At 34.3% G+C, this 19,827-nt stretch overlaps 1 protein-coding gene across 1 annotated transcript; it reads left to right on the plus strand.

The window, feature by feature from the left end:
• Positions 1–1,838: 1,838 nt before the first annotated feature.
• Positions 1,839–9,878, plus strand: Clec12b (C-type lectin domain family 12 member B). The gene is made up of 6 exons (XM_005341810.3): positions 1,839–2,034; positions 3,749–3,847; positions 5,269–5,487; positions 5,963–6,117; positions 6,321–6,436; positions 9,149–9,878. Exons 1-6 carry the CDS (start codon positions 1,944–1,946, stop codon positions 9,297–9,299), a joined length of 831 nt encoding a protein of 276 aa, XP_005341867.1. The 5' UTR covers positions 1,839–1,943; the 3' UTR covers positions 9,300–9,878.
• The last annotated feature ends 9,949 nt before the right edge of the window (positions 9,879–19,827 follow it).

Here is a 19,827-nt window from a genome sequence, read left to right on the forward strand (position 1 = left end):
TTGTATGAAAAATTGTGGTGAGATTAGAAATAGATGCAGTCATTCAAAAAGACCCCTGTGAGTCTTATGGCTGTTGTGACTAAATAACCCAAGACATGTCCATTGTGCTATCTTTTCTTGCTTTCTTCCAAATTACAGTCACAACACCTTCTATAAGATTTCTCAACTCATTATCATTCATGTCATGTTGTTGAAATATTTAGTATTGCAGTATAAATTCTTATGTAGAGATTTTAATTCAATTTTACTGGGAACATGGTTTTCAGCAATTTTAGACTTAAGAAATAGAAAATAAAAGTAGGTTATTTTATCAAATATTTTTAAATGAAATATAGGTAAATCGTAGCTCAATAGGCTTCAAAGCCCAAAACACTCTTGACATTTCCCATAGTAAGTGTTCCATATGGGTATCCAGTTATTCTAGCAGTATTTATGGGTGTAGTTGCCCCAAGCTCCATTTTCTGATATTTCAAATCCAAAAGACAGAATGTATTTTATAAGAGTTTTAGCTGCAGACTGCCATCGTACTGAAAAAAAAAATCATACTGAATGAAATAAGCCAGACTCAGAAAGTCCAAAATCAATTGCTTTCTCCCATATTTGGAAACTAGAAAAAAATAAGAAGAGTGGGAAGGAAAACAAGGGAGATCTGTAGAGTAGAGGAAGGAGATTGACAGGGAGTGAGGAGGGATGGGACAAGAAAGGAACCATGGAATGAAACTGACCAAATATTACAAGGTACATTATATGAATATATCACAGTGAATAAAGCAACAGTTAAAAAAAAAACAATAACTAAATAGAAGGAAGACCAGTAGAGGAAGAGGAATAGGGGGAGGGAGGCAAGAGGAAAAGGGGCAGCCCTGGGGACTGAATTGGAGAAAATTGTATTTCATGCATGTATCATTGTGTCAAAAGGAACTCCATTATTATGTGTAACTATAATGTACTAATAAAAATATTAAGAAAAGACAATAGAACAAATTAAAAAATAAAAACACTTTACCATGTACCAGTCTGCTTTCTGGAACCTGCCAGCTTTTTTCACTCTCCTGAAAATTCAGGTAGTTATTTCAACAATCTTGTTCTAGAGAATTGGTTACCTGCAGGAAGATTTTTCTAGATTATACTGTTAAAGATCATTCCAGAAGGAATAATTAATTTTTAAGAATATGCACTCCATATTTTATTCATGTCCAATTTTAATAGCTATTAATTTCACATATATAATATATATTATACATAATTGACACATTAATTATACAGGTTAATGAGTTACACTGTGACATTTCCATACACGTATATTTTGTGCCTTGATCATGTTCACCAATAGCTATTAATCTCCTTCTATGTCACATAACCCCTATTACCGAAACCATCTCTCTCTCCCTCCCTCTTTTCTTTGTCTCCCATGTGAGCAGGCATGTGCGCACGTGTGGGACACACACACACACACACACACACACACACACACACACACACACACACGTTTGGATTACTTATAACAGTAGATAGGTATGCATGTGACATGGCCCTTCTGGTTTAGTATGTGTACCTTTGCTTGCTATGTTATATGGTCTCCATACAGGATGAGCTAGCCTTAGATGTCTGTAAATTAGAAAACTTGGATATTTTTTCAAATATTCAGAGCAGCCTCAGGATGAAACCACCATTCCTGCTCTGCCTCCAGGCATCTCCTTTTGTGTTTCCAACAAAGAACAATGGTGCTACAGTTTGCAATCTGTAACATTTCAATGTCTAAGGAGAATATTTGACTTCTCTCAATTTTACTGCAGAGAAACTGTTATTCTGTTCTAACAAAGGGCCAGTAGGGTCAGTTGAGTGTCTATGGAGAAGTTTCCAGCTTTGAAAAGAACACTCTGTCACAGACCTGAAGATATTGAAACATTAGTTACATAATTGGGGTAGTGCTTTCTTCTATAATGTCCGACGAAGTGACCTACGCGACACTCACATTTCAGGATTCTTCTGGAGCAAGAAATAATCAAGATGGAAATAACCTGAGAAAAAGAGGTAGGAGTTTAAGAAAAAGCAAGCTGAGACCGTGGAATGACAGGTGTTAAAAGCTTTGAGGTGCTGATTTTGACATGGGCAGTGGCATCTTCAGGATGGAAACAGTCATGGAATTGATTCATGGAGTGAGTGTTCCTAATGTTGAAGAGAAAATATGTGCCTTTAGGGAACTGTTTTAAGTTGTGTGATAACTGTATGTGTCAAGAAGCTGTACCTCTTAGAGAGACGTTTTTGTTGGATGTTTCAGAGATAGATATTGGAAACGGAGACGTTTCTATTTTATAAATGTCCTTGATAATTATACTTTATAAGGTTGCTGGAAGAATATTCTTTTAAAAGTCAAATCGGAGGCTTCTAAACAGAGAACATGGCATTTTTCTTACATGGTGTAAGTAACTGAAGGCGAAAAGTAGAGGACGGCCAGATCAGGCATGAGCAAGTGTTAGTTTCACATTTATAAGTTTTTTTTTCAATTAAGATAGTTGAAATCCCAAGTATAATTAGTAGTACTGAATCATTAATAACAATACTTGTATAGTATTATATATTCATCATCATATTTTTATTGAGATATAATTATAAAGTAAACAAAATGATATTACTGGTTTCAGACAGGAGGAAACTGAGACTGAAATAAATTAAATGTCTGAACAAAGTCCATACAATTGCTAAGGAGAAAGCCCAGTCTCAGTTCTGGTCTTCAGCTTATTCCCTTGTAACCAACTGGAGGAAATGGAAGTTTCTGGTTAATGTATAAGGCGACATCCCTATCCCTTAACTTCAGGAGGTCTTCTCACTGTTCACGCCATTGTCTTAAATCATTTGAATCTTATGAATTACTTTCTCATGCACTAATTTAGACTTATTTTTAGTTTATGAATATGTGTACGTGTGTGAGTGAGGTTTGAGGGGAGGATATACCAAAAAGATGATTATAATGGGCTTTTTACATGTGTGAAATGAAGGTGATTATATGTTTTTGGCTTTTTTAAAATTTACTCTAATGCTTGAGGGAAAAGGAGGTCTGGATATAGTGCATGTGATAGTGCATCTGGAGATTGTATCAATCTATCAAAACATTGGACTTGACACCTTAGGACCTGAATCAAAGAGAAGGTGAGAGAAATAGGAGAACATTTTCATTAAAAAATAAAGATAAGATGCTGAAATTTGAAGAACTAGACACAGACTTCCTGGCCTATTCTGCTGTTTGCAGTTTAAACTGTGCATTATTTTTTTCTATATTAATTCATAATTTACTGGGTGATAAATAGCATGGATAATATATAAACATTATATTTTAGTAGATAAAAGTTGCTTTTAAAAGTAGAATTCATTTTTATATGAAGTAGAGAATAACCTGCCTTTTGAAGATTTGTAATCCTACTGTCAGCATCAGTCCAGGAAAAATTTTCATAGTATGTTATTTGTGAAATCAGTGAACTTAAAGATTAAAGGTGGATGATGATATTAAAACAAAAACTAAGAATTAGGAGGCATTTACTCTTGGAGGAAAGATAGTGGTGAATCAATGGAAGAGAACTGGTGATGGACCCTTAGTAGGCTTCATGGTAGAAATTTTCTAAATAATGTCATTGAAGAAACAAGAGAGAAATTTTAGTACCTGCAAGATTCTTAAGTCGGAAGAATAAACAACCGAAGTGTACAACCCACATAGCAGTTCTACTTGCTCACTCCTCTGTTGACTTTACAGGGCATCCAGCTCCATCCCCCATATGGCGTCAGGCTGCCCAAGGTCTGCTAACTCTTTGCCTGATGCTGTTGATTGGGCTGGTGACCTTGGGGATTATGTGTAAGTATATTTGCGTAAAACACAAGAAAGGTAATTAAGTATAACTTTTAAACTATGTAAATTCAATTTGTGGACAGGTGCCAGCATTCTGAATCCTTTAATAACTTTGCCATCTCATAAGTGTCCCATCTTCATGTTGTCAAAACAAATTATTTTGGGACATACTTTCATATGGAGGTTTAGTCCCAACTCATTATTTTCTCTTGACTAGCAAAATAGACTTATTTTTATAATTGTTAGAGCAAGGAGCCCTTGTTTCCAGATACACATCCACTTACTATGCCAGTGGTAACAAAAAGGAATCAGGGGATTGTGTTTAAGAAATGGCATGCTGTTCATTTACCTTGAAGACTAGCTCCCTCTGTTTACCCAAGACCTTTCTAGTGTAGAGAAAACATCTAAGTGGCAGTACAAGCAAGGAGGGAGTGCTCTACTACACCACACCCAGCAGACAGAATTGAGCCATCTCTGCAGGACAGTGGAAGCTCTGCTCCCCAGCACCAGAGCCAAAAAGGAATATTTTCTTGATTCTGACCTATTATTGTAATCTTAGAAAGTTGGGGTCGCTTTTATCCTCCATTGGGAGTGGGAATTCAGGACTAATAAAGTGGAAAAACATCCTGAGAATATGTATTTTATAGAATGTTGTTCAGTACGTGGAATAAAGTAGTGATTTGGTACAGCATTGAGTTTCAGGGAACTTAAAGTAAAAAACTGTTATTTGTTGAATGATACTAACATCTCTATTTTTAAAATTCCTATCTATATATTTAAAACCTAATGGATAATTAGGATTTCTACACATCTATTTGGACAAACAAATAAAGGATAATTATGTAGCTTGCTCTTTTGTAAAGAAATGTTCTAGCAGAGATAACATATTCAGTAGCTCAATATTGTGAGAATTAGAAGCTAATCTTCTGCAATGATGTACTCTTTGAAAATGAATAAACTTGCCATGATACATGCTCAATTATTTACCATAAAAGGGCAGTTAGCATACTATACTTTGAGATATCCCTTGTCTCAAAGAATTTCATTTCTATTAAACTATAATTCTATCCAAAAACTCCAATTAGAAAAAAAATACCAAAATAAGGGGCAAAATTACTGACACCAATTTTGGTGAAATAACAGATATATAATCATTAATTCATTATTTTAACACAAGTACTATAATACTTAATTCATTATTTAACACAAGTACAATAGTCAAAACATGAATAAAATTATAAAGGTAAACTCTAAACAATTTGGGGTTGAAAAGTATCTGGTATGTTTCTTTCATGAAATCTCAATTATTAGGAGTTACTAATAAATATTAAGCAATAAGAAATGTTTCTGAATCAAGAGAATTATGGATGGCTATTATGAGAATGGAAGGATATTTGAGTTTGTCTCCTGTCATGTTATTCTTGGAGTTTTGCAGATGTCTAACAAAATTAACTCAGATTCAGAGACATTGAATCGACTTCAGAAAATTATCCACCACCAGCAGGAAAATTTATCCCAGCAACTGAGCAACCACAGGAACTTACCCATGGAAGAAGAATTTCTCAAATCACAGATATCTAATCTACTAAAGAGACAGGGGCAAATAGCTATCAAACTCTGCAGAGAACTAATCATTCACACTTCAGGTAATTAGATCTGCTGACCAGTCACAATATATCAGTTGCTCTGATTTAAGCTGACCGTGTGTGGCACCTCAGAGTATGAGACAGTTATGTCATTCAATGATGTTTTGAGGATGTCACTCTAAATTTAGGAAAAGATAGAATTTAGGAAAAGATATAGATTTATTTAATAATTTTGAAGATGCAGAAGTAAGTATGGGAATCATTTTAGAATATCAATTGGAAACTTTATCTCCTTGTTTTATTAACTATTTGTAAGCGATCCCATTATTATATGAAGTTAAAAGCATAGCTATAAATTCTGAGACCAGAACACCAAACCCTGAAAAGAGTATCTCCAGTGTTGCAAACCATAACCAGAGTGACGTCATTTTCAAAGGCTCCCAAAAAAGCATGTTTTCAGGGTGTTGGACCTCACATTCTATTGTCCAATGTAGTTTTCATTGTTCCTGCTGTTGAGTATAATTTCCTTTTTCAGATCATAAATGTAATCCTTGTCCTAAGACATGGCAGTGGTACCAAGAAAGTTGCTATTATTTCACAATAAATAAAGAGAAAACCTGGAGTAACAGTAGAGAGGACTGCATAGAAAAGAACTCCACGTTGCTGAAGATTGACAGCTTGGAAGAAAAGGTATGACTGAATCTCCTTCCTTGGTTATAGAAATTATCCCATACAAGGAAAGGCATATGAATGAAATTTCTGATTCACATGATAGAAATTCAGTGGATTCTGAATAAGAACCAGCAGATGAATTTAGTAAATTTTTCTGTCTTATTTCTGTAACCCAGAATGTGACTTTCTCTTAAAGATTTCCCCTCTGTTTTTTCCCTCAGAATTTTCTAACGTCACAGCCATTACCCATGATTTCTTTTTTTTGGCTGGGATTATCATGGCACCCATCTGATGGAAATTGGCTATGGGAAGATGGCTCAGTTCCCTCTCCATACTTGTAAGTCTATTGGGAACGGAAAACCAAGATTTCCTTAGAATCCTGAGAGTGAATTATGAGAATTATAAATCTAGATTTTAAAAAGGAGTACAAAGTACAAAGAAAAGAGTAGCAAATATTGTTTGGTGGTATATCTAATTTCATCTGCATGATCAAGTCAGGGCAAGTCACTAGACTTTGCCTATTAAACTTTTTTTTTAATTTAACATATAAATATAATGCTTAGTATCTTCAGAGAACTCTATATAAATACAAACCCTTGTATGGAGCATTGTTATATTCCCATTTTATAGATAAATATTGTCAAAAAGAGACTAAATTAAAGATGAATCAGCTCAAATGTGATCAGGACTTTAGTGCTTTTGTGTGTTTAGTCACTTAGCTATTCTGCTCTCCAGCACTTAGAATCCAGGATGGTGTTTGTCACAAGAACACAAATTAACATATCTATTTGGATCAAATAATAGTCAGTCACTTTCTAACAGAAAGTAATTTTGAAATAATTTCATGATGAAGACTTTCCAATTAGGTTATATGGCAAACGTCTTTCATAAACTAAACTGAGCTAAATCTGCCATTGCAAAATTTTGATGAAAATATTTAAAGTACATTTAGGATACAGCAATTGAAAATTACATTTATTCAACTATCTAAAGTTATGGAAAAAAATAGATGTCTGCCATTTTCTGTATCTACTGTGAGAAAACCTTGGAAAGAGACTCCATCTCCATGCAATTCCCCTTTTCTCTCCCTTTCCTCTCCTAGTACCTGGAAGTCCAGGTGCTGCTTCTGATCATCAGTATGGGGCCAAAAATAGGCAGCCACTTGGAAGCAGGGGTGTGCTGGTGTTTGTTCTATCTGTAGGACATGTCACAGATGAAAGTTTCTTCAGAAAAATATTTTTTAAAAAATGTCTGTGTAAGACCAGTTGGCGCACACCTGTAATCCCAGTGGCTCCGGAGGCTGAGATAGGAGGATTATTCTTTCAAAGCTAGCCTCAGCAATGGCGAAGTGCTAAGCAACTCAGTGAGACACTGTCTCTACATAAAATACAAAATAGGGCTAGAGATGTGGCTCAGTGGTTGAGTGCCCCTGAGTTTGATCCAGAGTACCAAAAAAAAAAAAAAATGTGTAAGGGAGCACATAGCTTTGAAAGATTCTAACAAATACAAAACCCCAAAATTTTGGTGAACATTTCATTCATAACTATGTTTAAATGGCATAATGTTTTTCATATTTTAAATGTAATATATAGTATTTTTTGTATTAGATGAAATTGAAGATCATTGACATCAGTTTGGGTATAGTTTTTTCTCCACAGCCCTCTCCCAACAAGTACCTAATGCATCCAACTTACTCCTATTTTACTCATTGAAGCATGTTGTCAAAGTTTTCTTAAACTGACTTATGCTATTCATTTTTTTGTCAAAGATGTTGTGCTTCAGCTCTTATACATCAAACTCCTTGAACAACAATATGCCTATTGTTTTCTTCCCAGAGACACTTTATTTTCATTCATTCCCTCAAGTTTTGCCATGGCTATTTCTACTCAAATACCAATCTCTAATACTCTCTAATCACCATTACCAGTCATATTAAATTGATTAGTCTGGTTTCACATAAGCAATAATGGCAAAAAGCATGTGCTGAATAACACATTAGCAAACAAAATTACAGCAACTTTTTGGTACCTGGAGTAATATTGGTCACGCACTGATTAAAATTAATCTGGGGCACGTATTGCTACTAGACTAAGAATTTCTAAGAGGTGGTGCCAGGACGTCATGTAAATGCAATTCAGCTTTCATTTTGGAATCTAAGATGTTTCCCTCACCCAAAGGGATTTTAATCATCCTTAGTCCCTCCTTTAACTCCTAATCAAAATATGGAAGAGGGTCCCAGAGCAGGGTTCAGAGCCTGCAGACACTGACCCCAGAGAACATGCAGCTTCAGGTAAACCACTCATCATACTCAAGTTAGAGTAATCTTCGGGATTACATAGCCATTTCCTTGGCTCCCGAGGCCTTAACTGCTGAGCTAGTGTTTAGCTAAGACTAAGATTTAAGAAGCCTACCCTGAAGCAAGAAAAGAACATGGTAGTAGTAATGCAGGTCATTTGAACAAGAGCAATACTGATCACATAGAGTATTTAGTTGTCAAGCTTAATTTTATGATGACATTATTTGGGAGTTATCATCAATTTCCTAGAAGAGAAATTGAGAATTATTATCAGAACCACATCTATATTTTAATTCATTTCTTTTCTTAACCTCAGCCGTGTTCTCTTGTTAACCCCACATATAAGTAAACACAAGTAAAATTAGGCTTTTGCATAGTAGAATGTAATGAAATTTTGTAGAGAATGTGATTCATTTTTCTTTTACTTTTCTTTTTACAGTCCCAAAGTACAATTATTCTAGCACTTCTAATTTAATCTGGATCAAGGGAATTCCATCAGTGGAATCCCATACTAGAGAAGGAAATACAAATTCTCGGCATAGAATTGAAGAGTTCTTAAATAATAATTCTACCTAGAAAAACAATTAACTAGAAATAAAGAATTTGGATGTGTCAGGTTAAGGATTTTGATACTATAAGGCGAAAGTATCAGAATATTCCAGTTGTTGACTGCAAAGGTACCTAGGAATACTGAATGGTGATCAAATTCCAAATACAGTATTTATTACTAATTTTAAATCAATTAATTTTCAGATTTAGTAATAATGAACTTTCCCAGATCAATGGATCCAAAGGATGTGCTTATTTTCAAAGAGGAAATATTTATGTTTCCCGCTGTAGTGCTGAAATTTCTTGGATATGTGAGAAGACAGCTAAACTAGTGAAGATTGAAGATTTATATTAATATGTTTCTTTCAAATTCACCAAGAAACAAGGGACTTGCAATTGCAAGCTCATGTGATGAAGAAAAAAGCTACAGTCGTAGAGTCATAAAAAGATTAAAAAAGTGACTGTATCTAAACTCTCAGGCAAATGAACTTGCTTCACAGAACAGTCTCCACTTCTTGTCTGATGCCTTCTGATCTGATGTTCTAATTATTCAGGTCTTAAAATTATCCTTTGGACCCAGGAGAATACTTTTCTATGCTTCTATCTCAGCATTCTCTCACTGATTTTTTTCTCTCTCAAATAAAAGACTCTTTTCTTGCTTTATTATAACATATTTAGATGTGCACTCTGGTGATATTTAAATACGAATAACCAGAAGGGACAAAGGTCAGGACTGGAACAAGTTTAAGGAAACTCCTGTTGTGAAGGTTACTAAATCACATGAAGGTCTGAGAGATCCCAAGATAAGGGTCCTGGTAGGTGGAGCAGTAGCAATGTACCAGCTTAGCAAATGTTTGTCTGTACTACTGTCTACCATAGCCTTCATGTGCATAACCACTCTTCCTCCATTTTCCTATGAAAATATATTCTTATTAATCTTTAAAATTTAGACAATTCATAATCTAGTGATATAGCATAATAACTTCACTTTTACAACTTTATCATTGATTCAAATTAATAATATTGAAGTTATTGTTTTGGTAATCTAGGCATTAGTATATTTAGAAAACTTTAGTCTTTTAAAATTCATATTTTATTTCCTTCAGAAACATTCTAATAAATTGTTTGAAGATATTAAGATATAAGAATCCTTACTTTTTACACCTTTCTTAAAACAGTTTGTCAGTATTGGCACACTCAAAGCTAAAAGCAAATGATTTCAAGACTTTTTCCAGAACAAAATTGCTGATTGCAGAATTTTTTCAAAAGATAAAGATTTCATCTTCTCCCTCATATAACTGCATTGTTATGTATAGTCTAAAAACTAAAGTAACCTGTGATATTAATTTTACTAGGACAGTGATCTATAATTTACTGGGAAATGGATATGATTCAAGTTCAAAGCCAGTTGCATTGTGGAATACTTTAATAGTTCTTTGAAACAACTTTATGTATACTATCTAGTAGTTTATTATTCTTTAAAGATTTAAAACTATCAGCTAATTGATTTTCCTCTATATATGGAAAGAAACTTTAGAACTAAGGAATAATGTTCAACATAAATATTTAGTAAAATTTATAAACAAAACATATTTAAACACACATTTTTAAATGTAGATCATTTTTTAAATCATAGCATAGGTGAGCAGAGTTTACTGTTTCTCATCCAGGACTGAAACACAAGTTACATATACATGGATTAAAAGAGAAATTTTATTCTTTCATTTCTCTTTAGTTGTTTATTGTCACTTCCACTCTCACATAAATAAATTTATTTATTAAAAATTAAAAACTCTGCACCAGACTCCCACACATTTGGTTTTCTCTGTTCCTAAAGGAAAAATAATCTCTTCTATTATTTATTTATTTCTAACCAAAGAATGATGTACTATTTGTAACTTAACTGTCTTTGTTATCTTTTTCCTGTAAAGAGGTTACAGTTTTTCTTCCCCTGGTATTCTGAATTCTTTTGTTCTTATCTTTTACTCTCATTAGAAGGGATTTCTGCATCTGACCTTGACCTCATTGTGGCTCTGGGTTTGGATCAGCTACTATTGTTCATAGCCCCCTCCCTGCTGTCCTGCTGTCATCACAGCTTCACGCTGTTCCCAGCAGCCTCTGAAGTTGGCAAGGAAATCCAAAGTTCTTTTGTTTGTCTAAAAACTTCACTCTTTGTGGCTTTCTCTTAGCTTGGTTTATGTGACAGGGTTAGATCCCAGAACTTCAGTTTTCTTTTCTCTCTCTTTCCCAATCTCTCCAATCAAAATCCTGGAAGACATTTTATACTTAGATGGATATATGGATAAAATGAACTTTAAGAAAAGCTGAGTCTCTAAGAAGGGCCCCAAATAAAATCTGGTAGCCAGTTGCTGAGTTGGGGGTCACACATGTACTCTTCCTGGAAGAACCATAAATTAAAATTTTGTGGCCCTTGCCCAAACCTGTTCTTGTTCTAGCTGCCAAGATAAATAGCTCCCAGAAAGCCCCATTTTGCCACTTGGTTTTACCAATGAATTCTAACCTGCAGTTCATCAGGACTGAGCAGGTTGCAGGCTGACATCTTTTTTTTTTTTTTGTATAAAGGAACAGAGTAGGAACCTGGACCTGCATTTTTTTCTGACTCCTCAGTTACATTTTCATATTTTACTGAAGATTACAACCCTCCACTTTGAAAACTGCTGTTTGTTTTCAAATAAAGCCTTCCATTTATCTTAAATCCTTTCCTAGTGAATTTCAACTGATGATAGACAGTAGACACATAGATAAATAGATAGATAGAAAGATAGATAGATAGATAGATTCATAGATAGATAGATATTATACACACACACTACATATACTTTCAACATTCCTGGGGAAAGATCACTGTTATGGTTTGAATGTGAGGTATCCCCCCAAAAGCTCATGTGTAGAGACAATGCAAGAAGGTTTGGAGGAGAAATGATTGGATTATAGCTTCAGCCTAACCTGTGATTTAATCCATGATGGGATTAACTGAGTTAAGGTAACTGGAGGCAGGTGGATGTGGCTGAAGGAAGTGGCTCATTTGGGGGCATGGCTATGGGGTATATATTTGTATCTGGTGAGAGAGGCCTCTTTCTCTGCTTCCATCATCATGTGAGCTGTTTCCCCTCTGCCACACTCTTCTGCCATGATATCCTACCTCACCTGGAGCCCTGAGGAATGGAGTCATCTGTCTATGGATTGAGACCTCTAAAACCATGAGCCCCTAAATAAACCTTTCCTCCTCTACAGTTGTTCTGGTCAGGTTTTTTTAGTCACAGCAGTGAAAAAGCTGACAAAAACAACCTTGTTTAGTATTTATTTTAGATAACTTGTTTTCCATCAAGGGTGGTTTCCAAACCTGTATTCACAACAGATTTAAAGCACAGAGTTTGGGGCTAAGTCTAAGATATACATAATCAGAAAAACTTAAGGGCAAAACTGGAAATTCTCAAGTTTCAGAAACTCTGCAGTGATTTTTAGTAACTTAGTGTAAGTATTTGGCAATGTTTGGAAAATGACCTTAATACCAGCTTCCTGAGCAAACAGGCCCAGAGACAAATGTGCTTGAAGCAACCTCCAGTTGGACAGACTCCTATTGTAACATTAGCAAAAAAATAGTTTGAGTTTTTGTAGGGATGTAGTGTGACATGAAAACAGCTACCTTAGTCATAACCAGCATCTTGGCTGTCATGTGACCCTTGCATTACAATCCTTAAATTGCTAAACAAAGTCTTTGAGATAAGAAGCCAAACTTTTCCTGCTGGCCACTAACGCCCAGACTGTTTCTTAACTGATGTTTAATATGTTCATAGTTTATGAGCAGTCACAAGTATATTCTAGTTGGTTAAGACCTGTCTTGGTCTATCTTACCATAAATTCCTTCCTTCTGCCTTGGGGTGCAGAGATTCTCCTATCTTACTGTAGCCTAAGATGTATCCATAAGTCCCAAATAAATTGTACTTTGTGCAATCCTGGGTCTGTTAGCTTCTGTCTCTGATTTCATGACACTCTCCAACTTTAGCGGTGGATTCTTGTATAATGAACTTTTCCCTGAATCAGACCAAGTTAGGTCAGGGCAAGTAAAAATTAGGACAGAAATAATGACAATGCTCAGCAATTTCTTTGCTGTAAACTTGGACAGAAATGACTGACTTACGAAAGCTATTGAAATGGTCAGGATAGACAGGTAATAGGTAATTAGATCTATGTCACTTTTTGAAAATAATTTTGTGAAACTTTGAAATTTTATTGGGGAGCTGTGAATAAATTCTGTTGTCTGAGATTGTTTCATACGTTAAGATTATGAATTAATTGATCTGAATATGACTGGACTGTTAAAAAAAATTAGTTTCCCATGTGATGATAATATGCAGCTAAGATTAAAAAATCATGGTACTGAGGTCACTCTGCTGCCAATTTTATCAGTAAAATAACCAAACCTCTATTACATATCAAGAAAGCAGGTAAACTAGTTCCATTGGTAAGAATTCCATGTGATTGACAGGGTTAGAAGATTGACTATTATCTGAATCTAGGGCTAATTGTATATCCCAGACTGCATATAAGCGTGTTCATTTGTGTTTGTACATATTTGTGTGGGCATATAGAAAAGTATGACACATCACTGATACTATTTTACTTGGGATAAGTATGATGGGAGAAAAACTGGACAAGAAGAGGAGATAATAAACTTTTTGAGTTGAGAATCCATTTTGAATCTAAAAATTGAAAGTGAGAGTCAGATGATCAGAATTAACAAGGTGGTCCTGAACAAACAAATATAAACTTCTTAGTTATGTTCATTTTACTAAACACTTAAAAAAAGTGTGTGTGTGTGTGTGTGTGTATATACATATATATATTATATATATGTATATACATATATATAATGTTTCAAGCATTCAGAAATGCCTCAGCCTTTTTTTTTTGGTAGTAGTATAAATTGATACTTAAGACAATTAATTATATGTGTGTGTGTGTGTGTTGCTGGGGATCATACTTAGGGCCTGTGTATGCTAAGGAAATGTTTTTCTATTGTGTTACACCCTAACCATATCTTTTTTTTAAAGAGAGAGAGAGAGAGAGAGAGAGAGAGAGAGAGAGAGAGAGAGAGAGAGAGAGAGAGAATTTTAATATTTATTTTTTAGTTTTCGCTGCTGAGGATTGAACCCGGGCCGCATGCATGCCAGGCGAGCTTGAGCCACATCCCCAGCCCACCTAACCATAATTTTTTGAGTTAAGACAGCCATGGGTTAAGAGCTGTGTGTTTTAGATAATGTCTCATCCATTCTGTGCTGTTAAAACAGAATATGGAGACTGAATAATTTATCAGAAGAATTGTATTTGTTCACATTCTGGAGGCTGGAAAGCTTAATGTGGAAGGTTTGGTGACTGGTAAAGTCAATCTCTTTTTTCGAGATGGCAACTCATGTGCTATGTCCTTTTTAAGAAGGAAGGCTGGATATTCTAACATGGCAGAAGACAGTGGGACCAAGAGGCAAACAAGGACTAAATTTGCTCTTTTATGATAACATTAATCCTACTCAGAGCCCTCAGGGACTGATCATATCTTTTTTTTAAAAAAAAATTTAATTGTATACGACTCAATGCCTTTATTTGTTTTTATGTGGTGCTAGGATTGAACCCAATGCCTTACACTTGCGAGACAAGTGCTCTCCCACTGAGCTACAACTCCAGCCCCTTGATCATATCTTAAAGATCATGATGCTTTATGCTGCTATACTTGTAATTAAATTTCAACATGAATCTTAAATAAACAGTGAAATCGTTGCAGACAGTATTCTTAAAATTATTCATCTCTAAGATATCTAGGAAAAAATTTAACATAGAAGGTAAATGATATATGAAATAAAAATTATAAAACACTGATATAGGAAATTAAAGAGGACAGACACAAAGAAGCAAAAGAGGGGAGGAGTATGAGAGACATGCCCTGTTTCTGAATTGGAAGAATCAATTATTAGAATGTCCATGCTACTCAAAACTATCTTCAGATTTAATGCAACTTCTATCAAAATACCAAAGACATTTTTCACAGAACTAGAAAGAAAAAAGAAAAAGACTCTTAATATTTTATAGAATCATAAAAGACTTCCAATAGTCAAAGCAATCCCTGACAAGAAAACAAAGGTGGTGCCTTTAACAATATGTTCTATGAAGCTCCACTAACCAAAACAGCATGGTACTGGCATAAAGACATACATATAGATAAAGGTAACAGAAAAGAGAACCAAGAAATAAATCTACATAGTTCCAGACAATTTATTTTTGACAAAGACAGTGAAAGAAGACAATGAGAAAACAGGGCTAGGAAAACTGGATATGCATATGCAGAAGAATAAAACAAGACCTCTATTTCTCATCATATTAAAAATCAACCAAAAATAAATGAAAGATGTAAAAATAAAAATGGAAACTGTGAAATTACTAGAAGAAAACATAAGGAAATACTATGGACTTTGGAAAAAGACTTTTTAGGTATGACCTCAAAAACATAGTCAACAAAACCAAACATTGAAAAATGGGTTTATGACAAATTTTAAAAAAAGTTAATAGAATGGAGAGTAGAATAGGAGACAATATTTGCAAACTATTCATTTGACAAAGGATTAGTATTGAGAATATATAAAGAACTCAACTCAACATAAAAACAAACAAATTATCTGATTAAAAAATGGACAAATGACCTTGATGGATATTTCTGGAAAGAACATATACAAATGGCAACAAGTTTATGAAAAAATAATCAACTTCATTAGCCATCAGGGAAGCAGAAGTTTAAAGCACAATGAGATATCATCCCACTCCACTAAAAATGACAATTATGAAAACAACAATAACAAATGTTGATGAGAACACAGAGAAAGGAGAAAGAGGCTGTTAAGTGGAGATGTAAATTAGTATAATCATTATGAAAAACAGAATAGAAGTATCCCCCCAAAAGAGAAATAGAGCTACTATATGATCCAGCAGTTCTGTTCTTCGATATATATCCAAAGGAAAGGTATCAATGTTTTGAAGATTGTTCTGTACTGAAGATCACTTGTACTCCTAAGTTTATTGTAGCACTATTCACAATAGTCAACATATAGACTAGACCGTGGTATTTATTTACAGATGGATATATTAAAATATACAAAAAATACACACACTCATGCACACAATGAAATATTATTCATCCATAAAATAGGAATATAATTCTGTCATTTTCAGTAGCATGCATGACAATCATGTTCAATGGAGAAGAGGAAATCATGTTCAATGGAGATAAATCAGGTACAGAGAAGACAGATCCCACATGTTTTATATGTGTGAGCTTAAAAGTTGATCTGATAGACTAACCAGTAGAATAGTGATTACCTACACCTGGGAAGAACATGGGGAGAAGGAATAGAAAAAGGATCATTAAAATATACAGAAATACAGTTGAATAGGAGGAACATTTTAATATTCAATAGTATATTGGGATAGCTATGGCTGACAACAATTAATTATATATTTTAAAAGAGCTAGCAGAGAGGATCATAAAAATTCCCAATACAAATAAGTGATAACTGTCTAAGGGAATTAATATGCCAGTTACTCTGATTTGATCATTATATATTATACAATGTATTGAAATGTCACATGGTGCCCCATAACCATATATAATTACAATGATGCCGATTACAAATAAAAAGCAGCATTTAAGTTTGCTTCATAAACAATAGGAGGTAACAAAAAATAACATCTATGCCCTGAGATATTTGTGAAGGAAAAAAGATATATGGGGGCAGCGGGTAAGATGCACGTGCTACTGCAAATGCCCAATTAGATTTAGTCATCATTTCTATCTTTATCTCCTGCTTCCTCTTGAGCAACAGATTCCTAAGGTCTATGCACACTGCTGCATGGAATGCTCCCTTGCTTCTCACCACCAATATTCTTGTTCTTGCACAGAGACGCTGAATGTCAACTTCTATATTGACCATTTATCTTAGGAAAATTATCTCAGCATAACTGAAAGGCAGCATTTTTCATACAAAAATAAATGAAAGTGGTTTCATGCAGCCAAGTGCCAGTACATCAAGGAAGAAAGAGCAGGGAGCATCAGTGGAAATAGTAGGTGAATGTTCACTCTAGGTATCTACCTGAGATGGGCACTATTGCCTATGGATTATTTTAATGATTTCTGTGCCTCCCAAGATATGGAAGCCAAACACAAGGTAGAAAAGTATAGGGTACAGGCCTTTTCCTCTTTTTGGTTCTTTATCAATCAGCACTGGAAATTATAGAGAATCAATAACTTTTGGAGTTACCAAATAAAAAGGCCATCATTTTTAATTTACCAGATTTCTGTGTTTTTAGACAGAATTTGTTTCTAAGAAAAGTTGTTCTTTATGGATGAACTAAATTTTGGAAATCCCTTCTACCTTTTAGTTCTTTTTTTTAAAATTTTTTTTTTAGTCATCAATGGACCTTTATTTTATTTATTTATATATGGTGCCAAGAATCAAACCAAGTGCTTCACACATGATAGGCAAGTGCTCTGCCACAATACCAGCCCTTAAAACAAACAAACAAACAAACAAAAAAACTGAACCAATCCTTTAGGTCTTGATTCAGTTTTTCATTCTACTTATGTTTTCCTAAATATAGGCCATGAGCACCCCTTAATTACCTCTGTATATATTAGCTTTGTATATATTCACACACACATTCTCTCTCTCTCTCTCTCTCTCTCTCTCTCTCTCTCTCTCTCTCTCTCTCGCTCTCTCTCTCTCTCTCACTCAGAAACAGGTCTATTATTTTTTTTATTATTGAACCACTCCTATATTCTTGTATCTATTCTCTGCTATCAGCTCTTAGGCATAATTTAATGGTCCAATTATTTAAATGGCAGTTTACCTTGAAGAAAAGAAAATAGGAAAAATAATCTTTACTAGAGTGAACATTAATACATAAGCAGAATATCAGACACAAAGTTTTTAAGGTTTTAAGAACATAGCAGGACTTGCTTGAGGGGTGTCGTAAAACAAAGGTAGTGTTGTGAAGTGGAAAAAAAAATTAGTTTGTGTTCAATTGGTTTGGTTCCCATTTCTTCTAGAGAATAGCTTTGTGGAGGCAACAAATAATCCTACTCTTTTAAATCTTAATGAGAGTGGTGTTCATTATCGTACCAGGTTTTTGTGTATAAGGTAGATTTGTGAAGTAAACCGTAGCTGAAATATGGTAGAACTTGAAAAGGATTTTCCATATAACCAGTAGCAAGAACTTTATTTTTGAAAGTGTAGAATTTTCTTCACTTGGGGTTAAAGAATATCAATCTCCAAAATAGCAAGAGTAATACTAGTTTCACTTCAAACATTCATTTCCTCTTTCTTTTTACTATGCTGAACTCTTTCATTTTTGCTTCCTTTTGTGATTTCAATACAGTTTCCCATTTTTACATAAATCTGTAAAGATCTACTCTTTATTTTCTAAACAACATTTTTAGAATTATGGCCAAAGATAAAGTAAAAATACATTAAAACCTATTTTAGATATGTGAGTACATGATGTTTTTATATGCATATTTTCACAGATATCAAAATGCCCCTAATCTTTTAGGCTGTTTTAAAATAAAAAGAATGTATGTTTGTTTTTGAGATTCAAGAATCAGAGATTGAATAAGTGATTTAATATTTTTTCTTTTTTACTTTCTCTTTTTTCTTCATTCACTTATTTTTGGTACCATCATTTCAACTGAATAAATTTAAATTGAATAAATAATAATTAGAATTATTAAATAAGCTGGGGAAATTGGAATAATTTATTAATTTGTAAACTGAGCATTATTTTCAATAACCTAAAAAGACCACTTTGGAGTTGAACCATGTTGGTACATATGATAAGCCATTTTCACTGGCCAAGCAGATAGTTTCTTGTATTCATTAACTTATGATCCTAAACCACTTTTCAGAATAATAGGGCCTATTTACCTTTAATTAATTTAGGTACATTGAGTGGTCAATTCTAACTTAATCTCATGTAGTAGCTGCCCAAGGACACAGGGTAACATGTTATATGAAAATGTACTTTGACTGAAGTAACAGAAAAATATCTTGGTCAGGATTTCTGTAGCATTGATATCCACCTTGCATCCTCTTCTGTGCATGTTAACTCCTTTTGCCTCACTTTTAAGAATGCATATGGTTAGATGAAAGGCCAACCTGGATTATTCAGGATAATCTTCCTTTGTCAAAACCCTCTACTGAATTGCATCTGCAAAGACCCTCTTTTCCTTGTAAATTGATTTGTATAAGTTCCATGAATTGGACATTGATATCTTTGGGTTGTCATTGTCATTCTACTGCAATCAGGAAGGAGAAAAATTCCAAGAAGCTATGTTCATCAGACCTTCAAATTGAGACTAGAAAGAAGGACCATTTGGAGAGGGCTGTAGAATCCACCCCTTTTGGTAGAACCCAGTCTCTACATGGAAACTTTTTCCTCTGTGGAAGCAATTGCCTCTGTGGAACACTACTTCTCTTCATCAATCATTGTCTTTATGGAATCATTGCTTCTGTGTAAAGAGCTCCTTTGCAAAACTACTATAGTGTATCTGTTGATAGAGCCAGGATTACTGCCCACTGACAGGCAAGAAGTCATCAAGATGAGCTGGATGAGAAGGAGAAGGATGTAGATGATGCTCTAAGGCCTAACAGGTACAACAGCATCTACCTGTCATCCTGCTTGACTGCAGCACTGTTTTGAGAATAAAGACCTCTCCTTTAATTTTGTCTTCCAGTTATTTCAAGAGTTCCCTTTATTGGCCAAATATGATTAGAAATCAAATAAGAAAAAGGATTCTAGGAAATATATTTAATTTAAGCCAT

The sequence above is a fragment of the Ictidomys tridecemlineatus genome, chromosome 6 (assembly GCF_052094955.1).
Source record: "Ictidomys tridecemlineatus isolate mIctTri1 chromosome 6, mIctTri1.hap1, whole genome shotgun sequence".
NCBI lineage: Eukaryota > Metazoa > Chordata > Mammalia > Rodentia > Sciuridae > Ictidomys > Ictidomys tridecemlineatus.